Source organism: Centroberyx gerrardi, chromosome 17, assembly GCF_048128805.1.
Source record: "Centroberyx gerrardi isolate f3 chromosome 17, fCenGer3.hap1.cur.20231027, whole genome shotgun sequence".
Classification (NCBI taxonomy): domain Eukaryota; kingdom Metazoa; phylum Chordata; class Actinopteri; order Beryciformes; family Berycidae; genus Centroberyx; species Centroberyx gerrardi.
The window spans coordinates 22,708,920-22,723,470 of record NC_136013.1 but is presented as its reverse complement, the minus strand read 5'-3'; the positions used below and the strand labels follow the sequence as shown (position 1 = coordinate 22,723,470).

The 14,551-nt window shown below is 39.6% G+C and overlaps 1 protein-coding gene across 1 annotated transcript in view; it reads right to left on the bottom strand.

Moving 5' to 3' along the window:
- Positions 1-14,551, bottom strand: part of sntg2 (syntrophin, gamma 2) — a 58,711-nt gene that overhangs the window by 10,174 nt on the left and 33,986 nt on the right. Inside the window, exons 11-15 of the mRNA XM_078289564.1 lie at positions 10,112-10,241; positions 7,853-7,891; positions 6,503-6,619; positions 4,341-4,412; positions 3,039-3,248 (exon numbers count right to left, since the gene is read on the bottom strand). Coding sequence (XP_078145690.1) covers positions 3,039-3,248; positions 4,341-4,412; positions 6,503-6,619; positions 7,853-7,891; positions 10,112-10,241 — 568 coding nt within the window. The remainder of the gene's footprint in view (positions 1-3,038; positions 3,249-4,340; positions 4,413-6,502; positions 6,620-7,852; positions 7,892-10,111; positions 10,242-14,551) is intronic.

Below are 14,551 nucleotides of genomic sequence, written 5' to 3'. Positions count from 1 at the left end.
TAACATGCTATTCCACGGGACAACTGATGTAAGGGAGCCATTTAATTGTAGCTGGTTCCCATGTTGACCTGGAAAGGATTTCAGTCTGGTAGTGAGTCAAATATCTTGTGACAGGTGCTCTGCTTTGTATTATTTATAAATGTCTCTAGTTAAGGGTCCTGAGCACCACAGCCCTCGGGCTTCACAGCGTTTTTAGCCTTTATCTTTGGTTGGCCGCACTTGAGGGGTGGAAGGGTGGGAATGGGGTAAAATTATAAAAGGCACCGCTGGCCATTCCATGAGGAGTCTGACCTGACATGTGGCATACTTTTTTTTTTTTTTATTCTTGACCACAATGTGTGATTATGGCTATATGGAAGCTAATATGGAAGCATGGATGAGGGACTGATGACACTGTAGATATAGATATCATTCCTATTAATGATTACAGACATGCCTTAAGCAAGAAAAAATAAGTTTCAGCAAATTTAGGATTGGGGCACCGGCATATATATAGTGTATGAAGTGATGTAACCATTGTAATATCCATCCAGTGGAAAATACTAAGAAACAAGGTAGGTGACCTGACTAGAGATATTCTTAGTTGTCCAACAGCCACAGGATTTTGCTGACATGCTGAATACCCCATTAACAAATCTGTAATACTGTTACTGTCCTCCTGCAAATAATTGCAGTCATACAAACTGCCTCGTTTAGGTCAAGTGTATATCTAGTAGAAGACCAATAATTATTTATATATTACTGTGATACCCGAGGTGTGCTGAGGTGTGAAGAAAACTCATACAATATGGGAAAAAAAGGCAATTAAAATGCCGAACTGATTAAATGTCTTAGTCAGCCAAAACCACCCAACAACCGATCAACAAATTTACTTATCAGCACTTTTACAAGGAAACACAACTGTACCTCATGCCAGTGATTTCAGTTGGCAAATGGGCAATAAGTAGGGTTTTTACTGCCCTATAGCACACAATAACCATAATATATCTGCGGGGGTCAATAGAGTTATTGATCAATGAGTCGATTACTCGGCCAGGTGCTGAGATTTCTGGCTTTCAAAACTTACTTTCTGGCCTGTGGGGGGTAGCAACTGTACCAGAGACTTGTGTAGGAGAAGATAAGCTCAGTGTTGCTGTAATTCCTACTGATCGCAGATACAGGTCGATAGAGGTCATAGATTACTTACTGTAATGCCTCTTTAACTCTTAAATGTAACCAGTGACGTGTCCATGGGTGAGTATTAGGAGCAGGGCCTCTTAACATACATAGGATGCAATATAATGCAGTCTAACCTTTAAAAAAAGGTCAAGTACATGCTAAAAAGTGTTAATGACATCCACTTCCAGAACTATGCGCTCTCCACAAGTAGTTCATCGCCTTCACACTTAAGACATATTTGCTTAACAGGCAATTTAATGGCTCAGTGAGGTGAGGAGTAATTCTTTAGGGTCCTCAAGCTAAATGTATTTAAACTAACAATAATGTTTATGGGGGATCAGAACGCTGCCGGGGCTTCTTATCTGAAATGCAATTAATTTCCTTGAAAGGAGAATTAAAAGGAGCACAGAAGCCGTAATGTGTCAATAGAACACACTTTTCAGCAGGTGCGATCATTTATCACTGTCGAGGCATTAAATGGGTAGTGGGAAGGAATAGTCTTGATGAAAAAACAAATGTGGACAATTGATCAACCTTTCCTTTTAAACTGTGGTTAACTGGGGCTTAGGGCATGAGCAAGACTGTAATTTATAAGAAATCATTACATCAACACATCCTTAATAAAACTCGCATATTAGCTTGCAATCAGAAAGGTTGGTTAACTAGTTTACTTATTTACTATCTATAATGCTTATCCATATCAATATGCATATACGTACATCCCCACAGACATTTGAGACAGACTCAAACAGAAATAAACAATCTGATTATACGTTCCCTTTTTGACATTGTCTGTATTGCATCTTTTTAATTACTTCTATCACTTCTATCAGTTGCACAGTCAGTCATTCTGCAACATGCGTAGATGGCTGAATCTGTGTTCTGAATCATAATATCAAAATGTTTGGAAGCACAGAAAAATTATAATCCAATTACGAAATGCCTTTTCCCAATGATGAGCTACGGTTTCTGATAGATTTTGTCAATTTCGTACAACATAATGAGTTCGGGGGCAACAGAAAGCTAAGGATTGGAGAAGCAGCTTTCTGACTTGAATGTTGCTTGTTCAAATCCCCAGCCAGGTGGGGGAAAGTATAACTATAAAATTAAAAAAAAAAACTAATTTGGGTGTAAAAGCTTGTTCTTGATGACTATACAGGTAGAGACTTGATTCTCTGGTTTCTGGCTTTGGGAGAGAGTTGTTCATGTTCACAAACCTGACAATAGGACTAATTATGTAAATTATTAAATGGAGTTGTAGTAGAGTTTTTTGTTTAGACGTTGGCAAGATATCTTGATAGACACATAAATCTCTACCCCAAGTTTATGTGTTTCTGGAGACTGTTTATCTATGCACTCAAATTCAATGTCATAATGCACAGAAAGGAAAATTAGTTCTTGCTAGTTTTTAGATTTAAAGGTGCTAAGAGTAGCATTTTGGCATCAATAAATCATTATCACATTCATTTTGAGATATTAGTATAATTAAGATAAACAAACAAGACCATCGCTGAGAAGTCAGCCTCTACCGGCCTCTACTGCATTTTACATTGTGTGTCTCCAGGTTGGATTTGGTGGGAAATCTGCTGTATTGCTTGGCACGAAACAGGAGCCGTTTTTACTTTGTAAGAAACACACAACTTTATTCCAGTTCCACTATTCTAACTGCATAGTTTGGTCTGAATGCATATTGGCTGTTATCAAGTCAAGACAGGTATTGGCTCTTATTCTTCTTCTTGCTCTTCAACACAAAAGCATGCAAAGTGGCACCAGGGAGGGGAAGGGAGGACAAGTAGAAACATCCTCTTTTGAGGGGGAACAGTTTCGTCAAATGCTGTCTGGCCTTGTGGACCCCCTTTGCAAAATCCCCTTGCACTTACTCGTATTCTCTGCACTTCCATGAAGACGGCTCTTTGGAAGGACTTCTCCCAGACGGCCAGGTCGCTGGCCAGCTCGACCCTGAAGGTGTGGCTCTGGCCGTGGCCGACCAGGATGCTGAAGCAGAGAGAGTCGCTGTCCTGCTGCTCGGGAGAATGCTCGAGCCCCAGGTAGAGCCTCGCCTGGAGCCAGCAGTCCTCTGCCAACCACAGCTGAAACACATCCAGCAATACACGCCTTGAAAACTACTGTATGACCAAGCCTTACATAGACGTTTTAAAGAACACCTTGACATTGTGGATTTCAGTGTCTGAATTGGCTCTGCATGTATCTACGACAGACATGATAAAAGGCAAATTCCAGTTATTGTATGTAAACTGGACATTCAAGTAGTCTCTCTTCTCTTGACCTAGTTAGCTTGCAGCGAGCTATGCCCCTTGGTTAAAATGAAAGAATACGTAAGAGACATTTCTCGGCAAACTGGAGGACAAATGTAGAAACTAATACGACAAGAGCCTGAAGAAGAAAAGAAACTATAAAATGTAAGACGTTAAGTTCTCTCTTCAACACGGATACAGTGCAAATACAGTCACTTGTGCTTTGAGGTGAATAAGCAGTGTTAAGAAGATTTTCTTTGGGTGACCTTGCAGACAAGTCTTTCAGTTCTGTACAGACATTCAGTATCACAGCTATGGTTAGTCCATTTGAAGTAAGATCAGATTTTCAATAGTATGCTTTTTTCTTGAATGGTTGATAATGAGTTAGAGTTTATTTTGACAGCAATATTTAACCTTAATTATGGCTAACACAAAAAGATGAGTGAATAATTCTGAGTTAAAAGAAAAACAATCTTTACAGTATAAGCATTGAAGATCTTCGTAGATACAATTTTAGCCATAGCATTTTTACTGTTACATATTACAGTTACACAACAGACAAACCATATTACAGATGCAGGGTATTGACAAAAATCATATTTTATATTTTGTTATTATTTAATATAGATGTAGATATAGATGAGGACATTTATTTTTCAATGCTTAAGAAAATGTGGGGGGAAAAATGCAGTAGTAGTTGGAATGAGATTTCTTTCATTATCAGTTTGAATGAAAGATTTTCTGGCATCTTGGTTTGGAGGCCAGGAATTTCAGCATAGGACAATAACTTAGTAGGTTGTCTGAAACACTTATTATTCATTCTGATTATATAAAAAAAAGAAATCTCTTGCAATTTTGAAATTGTAGTCAGCAAACATGTTTTTGTGCAGCCCTATTCCACATCAGAAAGCCCTGCTTTTGACATACCTTGTGAACCTTGAAAAGAACCTCATAGAGGTTATATGTGGTTTCAGCTTGTCCCCAGTCAGTGGCGCTGACCTGAGAAACAAACAGCAAGGTTTGTGAGATGAACAGCAGGAATATCGAAACTACTTATTCAGAGCACCTGCTTATACAAATACTAAATGCAAACGGAAATGCGGCACGTAACTATGGTTTTGTGAATTCCTGGAACAAAGTGGATTTATCCCCTTGTGCTCAAGATGTAGACTATGTTCCCCCATTGGTATAAAAACCACTACAGCCTACAATCTCCCAGACACTTCTTGCCCTAAGATTCCAAGTGATCAGAATCACCTAAATAATTGTTATGTTATGGAAACAAAATATTAAGGGACAATCTAATAGACAGAAGGTACAATGTTATCAATACATGTGTACTGACTGAAAACTTTCCTTCAAAGTTTAGATACATAAGAATCTAAACTTTTTAAACTGAGAAAACATGGATTGCTACAAGAGCACAAGAGTTGGCAGAGCAAAGAAAGAATGCACGGCTAGCCATGCTTCTTTGTTTGCTGTTCCAACTCTTGTGGCAACCAAGGAGCTAGTTAATGATCTTTATTGTTTTCTCTTGGTTTATATTCTGATATATGTATTTGGGTTAGACCAATCAGTTTACCGATATACTGGGCTGATATTGCCCTTTTAAATATCGGACAGTGTCACCCAGTTCCGATATGGTGGAGGCTTCTCCCTGACCACAGCTGCATAAAAAGTCTATCAAATCTGCAATGAAATTTGATTCTCTATTAAATTTTTCAGTAATGGTTTTAGTAAATGAATTCTTAATTTAAAGTAGGCAATGTCTCCCAGATTTCTCCCTACCATTGAGTAGGTGGGTTGCATCACCCTGCCTCAAACTAAACTGCTAACCCTACAAGAATTTCATTAGTCTGGGTTTCAGTGGAGACGTTAAGTGTCAAATGGTTTAAATGCTTTCAGAGGCGTTCAGAGGCTGAATACTTAGTGTTGACTATTGGCAGCTTCCATCCAAAAACATCGGTGTTGGCATCAGCTTTCAAAAACACATAACGTTTGATCTCTAGTATGTTTACATCTTTGAAGAAAACTTGTCAGACAGGTCGCATGTATACAGTATAAAAGCCATAATGCCCTTGGGGACATTCTTTATTGTTATTATGGTACCTTGGTGATGGTGATGGAACTCAGCTGTGCCTAGTATCTACTGTGTCACCATCATAAATATAATCACAATAGGGAACGCCCTTAGTGATATAATCAGCAAGGTAGGAATGCATCTTTAACCAAATAGACATATCCATTGCATAATGCACATTATACAACTGTTAAAACTTAACATAACATGACTGGAGAAGGTCTCAACGTGTGACAATACAGATGGATAGAATGTTTGGAATGAAAATCTGCATACTACTTTCGGCCCTCTGTGGCACATGATTGCCCATCCAATATATAAATCTCAGACATGGGAGAGTGGAGGCTTTCATTGTTTAGATCCAGTTAGTTATGACAGTAAAACAAAAAGAACATCACAATAATCACAGCATATGAAGCGGTACAGCTCTTCTTTCACTTTCTATCCGCGCACCAGTCAGGCATGTACCCGACAAATACAAATTCATCACCAGCTACTGCACGCCTGTCTCCTCCGTTCAATTAGAGCCAAAGCATACAACGTCTTACAGATGCTGCCAACTTGTTACAAAAAACAATCCATGCAGCACAGTGGGGGACAATCATAGATCAGCAGCCAGCGGCGTAAAATCATCATGCCTCTAAAGTCGAAAAACAAGATTTAAATGGGCCTGAACAAGTTCTGATCCTGAGCCGAATCCGGGGGTATTGATTCATCGATGATAAGCTTTTTTGAGTGGGAGCCATAGGGGCCAACATGACAGGGCAAAACCATTCTAAATGAGCTTAAAAAAACTATTATTCTTGCTTTAAAGTGATTTACAGATTTGACTAAGAATTATGAAACATGTCAAGATGGACTTCCAACTAAATTCTGCAAATGTAGCAAATACCAGAGCACCAAACCATGCATTCCAATTTCTCCTGGTTCTTAGATGACTCTCAGGTTAAAGAACCATCCAAGAAAAACAGAGATTTATTCAATTGGAAAAGGAAATAGAGCCAAATACCGGAGGAGCTCTGAAGATATAAAAAGCCGGTCCTCTCAATGCCAGGAACTTGTATGCAGAGGTTCGAACAGCAACACTTCCTTCAGGGCTTTCACATGCCCAGCCCAAGTGAACGACCTGCAGGGAGATGGAAAGGATGAAATGGACACAGTTTTGCTATTTGACCTAAAAAAAACTCAAGAGTATGTAAAAAACAAACCTGAAACTGAAATACTGTTAATTAGGGATGGGACGATCACGATACGAAAATGTGACAATATGTATCGTGGGGCAGAAAAATGAATCGCAATATTAGCTCCATTTTATTCTGCTGTAGTAATCACAAATGAGACGCTTGACCATCACAATTTCATAATTTCTCTCCATCCAATTTATATTATTGTCACTTTGTAATGACTTTTTTAAATTGTTGTTTACATTCTGGAAAGCCAATGCCATCGCTAGAAAGATTTGTGTCTCAGGAATAAACAGAATTCTGCACAGTCAGACTTTGTTGTCATTGAACTTTTATTTATTACATCGTATCGTGGTTGTATTGAATCCTGAACCCCGTATCGCGTATCGAGTCATATCGTGAGATAAGCATATCATCCCATTCCTACTGTTAATACAAAGAAAAACTGCCAATACTTTTAATAGAAAGAAAAGCCATATAATAGGCATGTAATATCCCTCGTTCCCTCTTTTCATCCCAGATTCACTTGCTCCATCAACAGTCTTGGATAGCACAACTTTACACCTCGCACAGTCATAGGAATTGAATTAAACAAGAACTGCAGCAAGGCAGCTTGGAAGTGTTATACTTAAAAGACACCCTACTGCACACTGGTGCTGCAGTCTCAGCGGCATTGCAACTGTTTACCTTTGGTCTACACCAGATTGAATTGGGACTCCTCTCTCTTCCTTTTTCCTTAAGCAGCATATCTGTACAGTGTGTGCTGCGCCGCTTCATCTGCTACACTCGCTCCTAAATCTTGTGATGAACAATGAATGCCAATAGCTCCATGCTATTTTCCTGAAAAACCTCTTTCCATCTCCTTCGCTTTGGATGAAGTCTGATGTTTCGCTCTGTCTCTGATGAAGCATATGCAGCAAAACATCTGCATGATCAATCATTATTCTAGAATGACAGTTTATTGGGCTGGCTAATTCTATTTATTTGGCATGTTATCTCATCGATTCAGTCCAGAATTGCCACAACAGCTACAGTAAAATGAGTCACTGCACTACTGGCTTGGTTTCTGTATGTTTTGTACTGAAACCAGGCTCCCAAGTGATGCTGAGGAGCTGATGTACTTGTAGTTGTGAGTTTGTAAATGCACTAAAAATGCAGTTCAGGTGAAGGCATACCTGATCATCTGAAGAGCAGTATTTGTTGATGATCTTTATCTAGGGGAAAAGGAAAAAGGAGATGTCAGTGACTTACAATACAATTATATAGGATATATAAAAGGTATGATTACATAAAGTTAAGACAGCCTTGAAACTGCTGCAAATGCAAGTGTCTAGAGGGTCGCAACAATCTCATCTCATCCAATTTATAAAACTTCCCTGCTCCTTGATGAGATCCAGAGGTTGCAGGCTTCCAATCAAACAAATAAAGCCAAACAGGCTGATTTGCATACAAATGTGTACATACTGTATAGTCGTAGTTTTACAAACATTTTGTCTCTCAGAACTCCATCCACACTGTAGTGGCTTTGCAGTTGCCTCGCGAATCTCCTAGCAACCCCATGGCAATTGGCTGTGTACGATTAATGGCTAAATATATAACAACCAGGCTAGAAACACAGAGCAAGCTGAAAAAGCTTGTTGTGGTGTGGGTGTAGGTCAATTCAGTACCATTCTAAGTAAAAGTGAATAGTGTGATAAGGTGGATTTGTTTCCCAATGTAGGTTACTGTGACACAGTAAACTGTCTTGTCTTTAGCCCTAGTCTCTACTCCAAAACACTGTAGCTTGAGAAGAGTCAGCTCAGTTAACCTGAACAAACTGTTTGTTTTTTAGAGATTGGGAGAGAGAGCAGGAGATGACATGGGCCAGATGTGAACCCAGGACTTCATGATTACACGGTATACACCTTAGCCAACTGAGCCACCAGGACACCCCAGAACAGTTTTTGACTTTGTTAGCTAGCTAAGTAGCCAGCAGGGTACTTTAGCAAAGCAAAGAATGTTTTAACATACGACTACTAGCTACTACTGACGCTAGCTTCTACTAGCTACGTTAAATAGTGTGCAAATCAGATGTGTTTACAACATGGCAGTGAAAGTTAACTGACCATATGCTATGGTTAGCTAGCTAGCAAGCTGACATTGTCTAAACACACAATCAATCAGATGGATCAGTGATGAAATGATCGGTTCCCAGTCAAAAACAGTCCACTATTGCCTCCAGAAGGTGAGTTACACCACCTGAAATGTATTATTAGGCACCAACTGGCTGTCCAATTCCCTTTGCTTCAGTCTTGCTAAATGAACATCAAACAACCCCAAATGGCATCAAATAACCCTCTACCCTGCAAGCTGACAGCCATGCACCGTCATCTACCACCCCTACCACTTGACAAGCACACGAGGGACCCCAAGGGTATGTCAGAGTCTATTTATAGGTTGTAGGTCACCAAAACAAAAGTCAGAGTTCCGCTCTCCCAAGGCAGGCACACAATCACATCCTGATTGGCCATTTAGCAATCACACTCCACGTCCGTAATTAGGTGATGCAGGCATGAATTAATCACACTTTTTAAAAAAGGCAGCTGTGCAATCGACGAGCACGGGCACGCGTCTGCATCCTCACCAAAATTGCCAGTACATCATCAGTGCGATAATCAAAGTGAAATAGGAGGAAATGAGAGAGAGAAGTGCGCTTGCCGAATGACTACTTAGCAGTCATTAATTAGGTGCGAGAGAGCCTCTTTTGACAGCAGAGGGAGAGAGGTGCCACTGTGACTCAATGAGTGCTTGCCTGGAAGGATCTATTAAAACCATGCTGTACTGCTGTATATAATGTTGGCTCTGAAAAATTAAAGGGGAAGAATACATGTAACAACTGACTAAACAATGCGAGCAAAACATGTATTTTGTAACCGTTCCAATATTTTCTTTATTTTCTTTAGTTAAACTGTAAAACACCACCACTAGTTGCAAATGGGAAAAACTTGGTTGTTACAGTTTGTGGTTCCATGAACGAAAAATCTTCCTTTTATAGATTACTTTAAATCACTGCATTGATTAATCAGAAGTAAAAACAGAAAAAAAAGTTTAAATATTCAATTCCAATCCAAGTTTTAACATCAGGAATCAGGAACAGTAGCTTATATTATGGCATGCTGACCCTAAATTATCATATTTTGATTTAATCTAATAATTATATATCAAGTAATGAGTAATGAGTTAAATTCTCCCCCTGTTGAGTTCTAGGATGCTACAAAAGTTTCAAATGATTCCGAATATGTGATCAAAATACTGTATTTGTACTAGTACTTGGTCATTCTAAATGAAATAAAAGGTGCTGGTCAAAACTGTCAGGCTTTCTTTTACATTTCATTTTCAATCCGAGATTCACTGGAAGATCCAACCCGGCCTTTGACGTTTCGAGATGGACTTACATTCTCCAGTGTCAAGGCATTGATATTTGTAGATATTGCTTGGAGCCAGTCTGTGCTTTCTGCTGCAGTGCAAAATTGAAGAATATTGGTGCTGGCGCCGTCGAAGGCAAAGACTTCAAAACAGTTGGACCTGGAGGAGCACAGAGGTCAAGGTTAGAGAGGAGCGGTGCTGCAGCTTGAAAGCAATTTTGTGCATAGTGAAGTTAGAGCAGTCCATTACTTCAAGCAAGTTACGTTTAGCAGTGAGACTTCGTTACATGTTACTGCTTTGTGTGGCATTAAGAAGCCCGGTTATAGTTTTTAACACAAAAACTATAAACATCATACAGCAAAATACCTTTACAAGTGCTTTGGAGTCACATTTCATCAGTCCTTATACATCAAGAGCACTGTCAATCATTTTGTGTGACAATATTTGTCTAACCCCGTGCTTTCTGCTGTTGGGTTAGAATGATATTCAGATTTTAAATTTTGAAAAGCCCCCGTGAGATGGAAATGGGAGCTCAGCTCATGACATGTGGCTCTAATTAACAGGAAATATGGACAGGATGGCAGCAGTGGGAGTGCACATGTAGTTGTTGACGACGGTAGCCAAAGGCTCACCAGCAACAACTCATTGCATTGCATTTGAGGAACTGCCACTAAAAAAAAAAACAAGCAGTAGAGAAATCTTATTTTGGTTTTTTTTTGTAAATTTTGAAATATCAATGCCAGAACATGTTTTAATTGCTCACATACAAATCGGTGGTAAACATGAACTAAAACACCGGCTAACAGAACAGTCCCCCAGCATGACACCTCATACTTAGGAAAACATGTCAAAATAGTGCAGGTTGAAAAAGTAGCCCTTCACAAAGGATTTAGGAAGAATGGAGGAAAAACTACAAAATTATTGTGGGCATAACTTTTGTGGATTTTTTGGATCTTCTATAATCTCCCTGGAGTGCCTTATGTTTAAGTACATTGCCTCACTATTTAAAAAAACAACAATTTTTCAGTTGACAGGATGTTTAATTGGTCATTCAAGTGTAAAAAATAAAAGTCATGCCAATCAATGTAGAAAAACAAACGCTGATATTTGCAGAATAATTTGTTAAAAAGAAACATAGCTGGACTATTATGCTTCAGAGTACATCATCATTTATTGCACGCCACAGATAACAACGCTGCCACTTTGAAACAGTAATGCTGGGATCCCATTCATCACTTTAATGTGATGCTTTGTGACATTTAATTTCAGTGCAATTGAAAGCATGCTCCAGACACATTAGCCTAAGAGATAGCTGTCAATAGCGTTCAAGAAGGAGCACTGAACATGGCAATGGTGCCAAAACAGTTTTAGGTGACGGCTAAGCAATCCCATTCAGTGTTGTGGAGAAAACAGCAACATTCGGCGTAAATTCCAAACGTTGCACATTAGGTAGTGTGGATGAGTAGCGGGGAGATGTTGCGGAGGGACGTGAGGTGAAGGCTGAAAAGAGAAAGAAACAACTGAGGGCCATAGCATGCAGTATGAAGGGGCAATCTTCCAAGACGGGTCCTAACCCGACCGCTTTGCCCTCCTTCACAGACACAGCAGTTCCTAGAGGTTAGATGGTACAAAGTCAGCGTTCTTTAACAAATCCTCTGGTGAGCATGACTTTCTCTTTTTAAAAAATGCACTCTTGGCTTGGCAGCGCTTACTGTATCTGCAATAGGCTTGTTAAAATCTTATGTTCCGCTGCCTGTGTACTGACCCAGTAGCTCTCCAGAGGTGGTTCTCGGTGGACTTAAATGTCGTTTTTTTTGGATTTAACAAGAGTGCGAATTCTTTCCGGGTCAGTGTCACCGACCCAGATTAGCTTTATGCTGTGATTTGTCCAACTATACAGCATCACTAATGGATGTCCAAAGGGTTTTTTTTTTGTTTTTTTTGTGCCATGCTTTGTCTAGGAAACCAGCCCGAAGTATAGCTGAGTCCTAAAATATCTCTAACCACTACACTCACAATGAGTACTACTCAAAGTGTGTCAAAGAGTGATTAAACACAGCGGAATCTATATCATATAGATCCCTTTCAATTAATGCAAAGCCCTGGGAATTGGGCAGCACGTCTACTGGGGGAAATGCGAGGAGGGATAAGTGAAGCGCAATGAATGAAGAGCTCAGAAATGAAGAGATTAATCAAAGGAACGGACACCCAGCAGATCGATGTCAGGAAATCACAGCGCTGTCAAAAGGAGCCGCTAAAACCGTTCCAACTTCAGCGAGCAGATGCGGGACGGAGAAATCCTTGCTGCAAGATAGGATCTGTGGTGAAAGAGCGAGTCTTTCACACCATGTACACTGTGCTCTGCAGTAAAAAATATTTGCGCCGTGTCTGCTGACTAGACATAACAAATACATGGAGACAGAGCAGAGGCAGATTACTCAGTCAACATGCAGGATGATATGTGAGGAATACATGGGGAAAACTGTTTTGATAGGAATCCAGCTGTTAGTGGTGTTGCACATGGTAACGAGGAGGGAAATGTGCAACGTCTGCTTATTAGTCAGGCGGAGTACACTGAAATAGTCAGGCTTTGGGGCATTCGGTTTTCGGCATAATCAATGTGAGAAGTGTGTTTGCTTTAATTTCATACCAAGAAATGCATAGAAAAGAGTTCAACTTTGTATCCAAGCCTGGTATTGATCTAAACAATTACGCAGAGCCAAAATAACAAGATAGGACTGGGTCATCAAAGGGTAACATCATACTAATCAATACGTAATTTTTCAGTAACTGATGGGTAATATGTACATTACCGAACTAGTAGTATATAAAGCATGGTAGGTAAAGCCCCTTTACTTTCCATGTTTCCTTCCCTTTGAAATATATCCATTTTGAGACAGTTTCATAAAAGGGCTGTGAAAGCCTCAATATCAGACTGAGAAGCTAGTTTGACTCCTCAGTCTGGCCAGAAAATCTGGGCAAGGGAAGTGAACAGGAGTCGCTTTCTGCTTCTTCGTTGACTTCTGACTCTTGAAGACAGCATTTAACCCAAACTGCTACCTTTGAGTTCCTCAGTGGCCAACAGTGTAAGGCTGTGGCTGTACTGGGCAGCCCTGATGTGAAAGAGTATTTAACCATCTCTCCTGTGCTGCAAAAAGTCTGTGCTCTTGGTTAACTTCCCTGGTTAAATAAGGGTAGCCTAACAAAAAGTAGTAGTAGCAGTAGTAGTAGTAGTAATAGTAGTACCAGTAGTAGTAGTAGTAGCAGCAGTAGCAGTAGTAGTAGTAGTAGTAGTAGTAGCAGTAGCAGCAGTACTAGCAGTAGCAGTAGTAGTAGCAGTATTAGTAGTAGTAGCAGTAGTAGTAGTACTAGCAGTAGCAGTAGTAGTAGCAGTATTAGTAGTAGTAGCAGTAGTAGTAGTAGTAGTAGTAGCAGTAGTAGTAGCAGTAGTAGTAGTAGTAGTAGTAGCAGTAGTAGTAGTAGTAGTAGTAGCAGTAGTAGTAGCAGTAGTAGTAGCAGTATTAGTAGTAGTAGCAGTAGTAGCCATAAAGCTCTTGAACTCCTTCAGAATGTAGCAAATAGGCTTAACCATAACTCCCACTTTAGTGACCTTACAGGAGCATCTAGTTGGCTTGGATCCATCTTATATTCTTGAGCTTTAAATTTAACTGATGAGCTCTAACTGTAAGGTTACCAAGACAATGCTGGTGCAAACATACTGTAAACTATCTATTTTCATGTTATTTGTTTCTCTCTGATTCACCAGCCCAACACTGTTATTCCAGTTCTAAGGATGATTAAGCCTTTCTTGATACATAGCTACAATGAGTCTAATAGGCGTTGATGTTGATTAATGTTAATCACTGAGATATTTTCACAAAACACCATTACACCTATAAACTAATGAGAATCCATCTTCATATTTGAAAAGAAAAACAAACTTTAATTCGGTGTCTATTAATGTACCCTGACACCTTGATTCCATTCAAAACACACATTTATCATCGAGTATTTTACTGTGTTTACCTCAAAAATTGCATGGTTTCTTTTCCATCTTAATTACATTATGACTTGTGATGTTGAGCATTGGTATGTAAAAAGTCACTCAATAGGTAGAGATGAGACCCTCAATCTCAGAGGACTGGAGTTGCAATTAATTTGCCATTGAACTGGAACACAGTATAGAACAACTAAACAAAAAGCTGCAGACAACACACCTTCACTGTGATTTCATTTCAATATTTCACTGTTGGGGGGTTATTGATTAATTAATCGCCCTTGTCAATTATCAGCGCTGTGTGAATAGTCAAATCAAACTGGCAGGCAGGAGCAACATCCGTAAGTGGCACTGCACTCTTGTTCACCAAATATCTGAGTGTTGGTACATCTGGCAACTAAAAAGTGTCAAATTAATGTCTATCACACCACATTAAGACACATGTGAGAAGTTTGGGGCATGCTGTAAGATA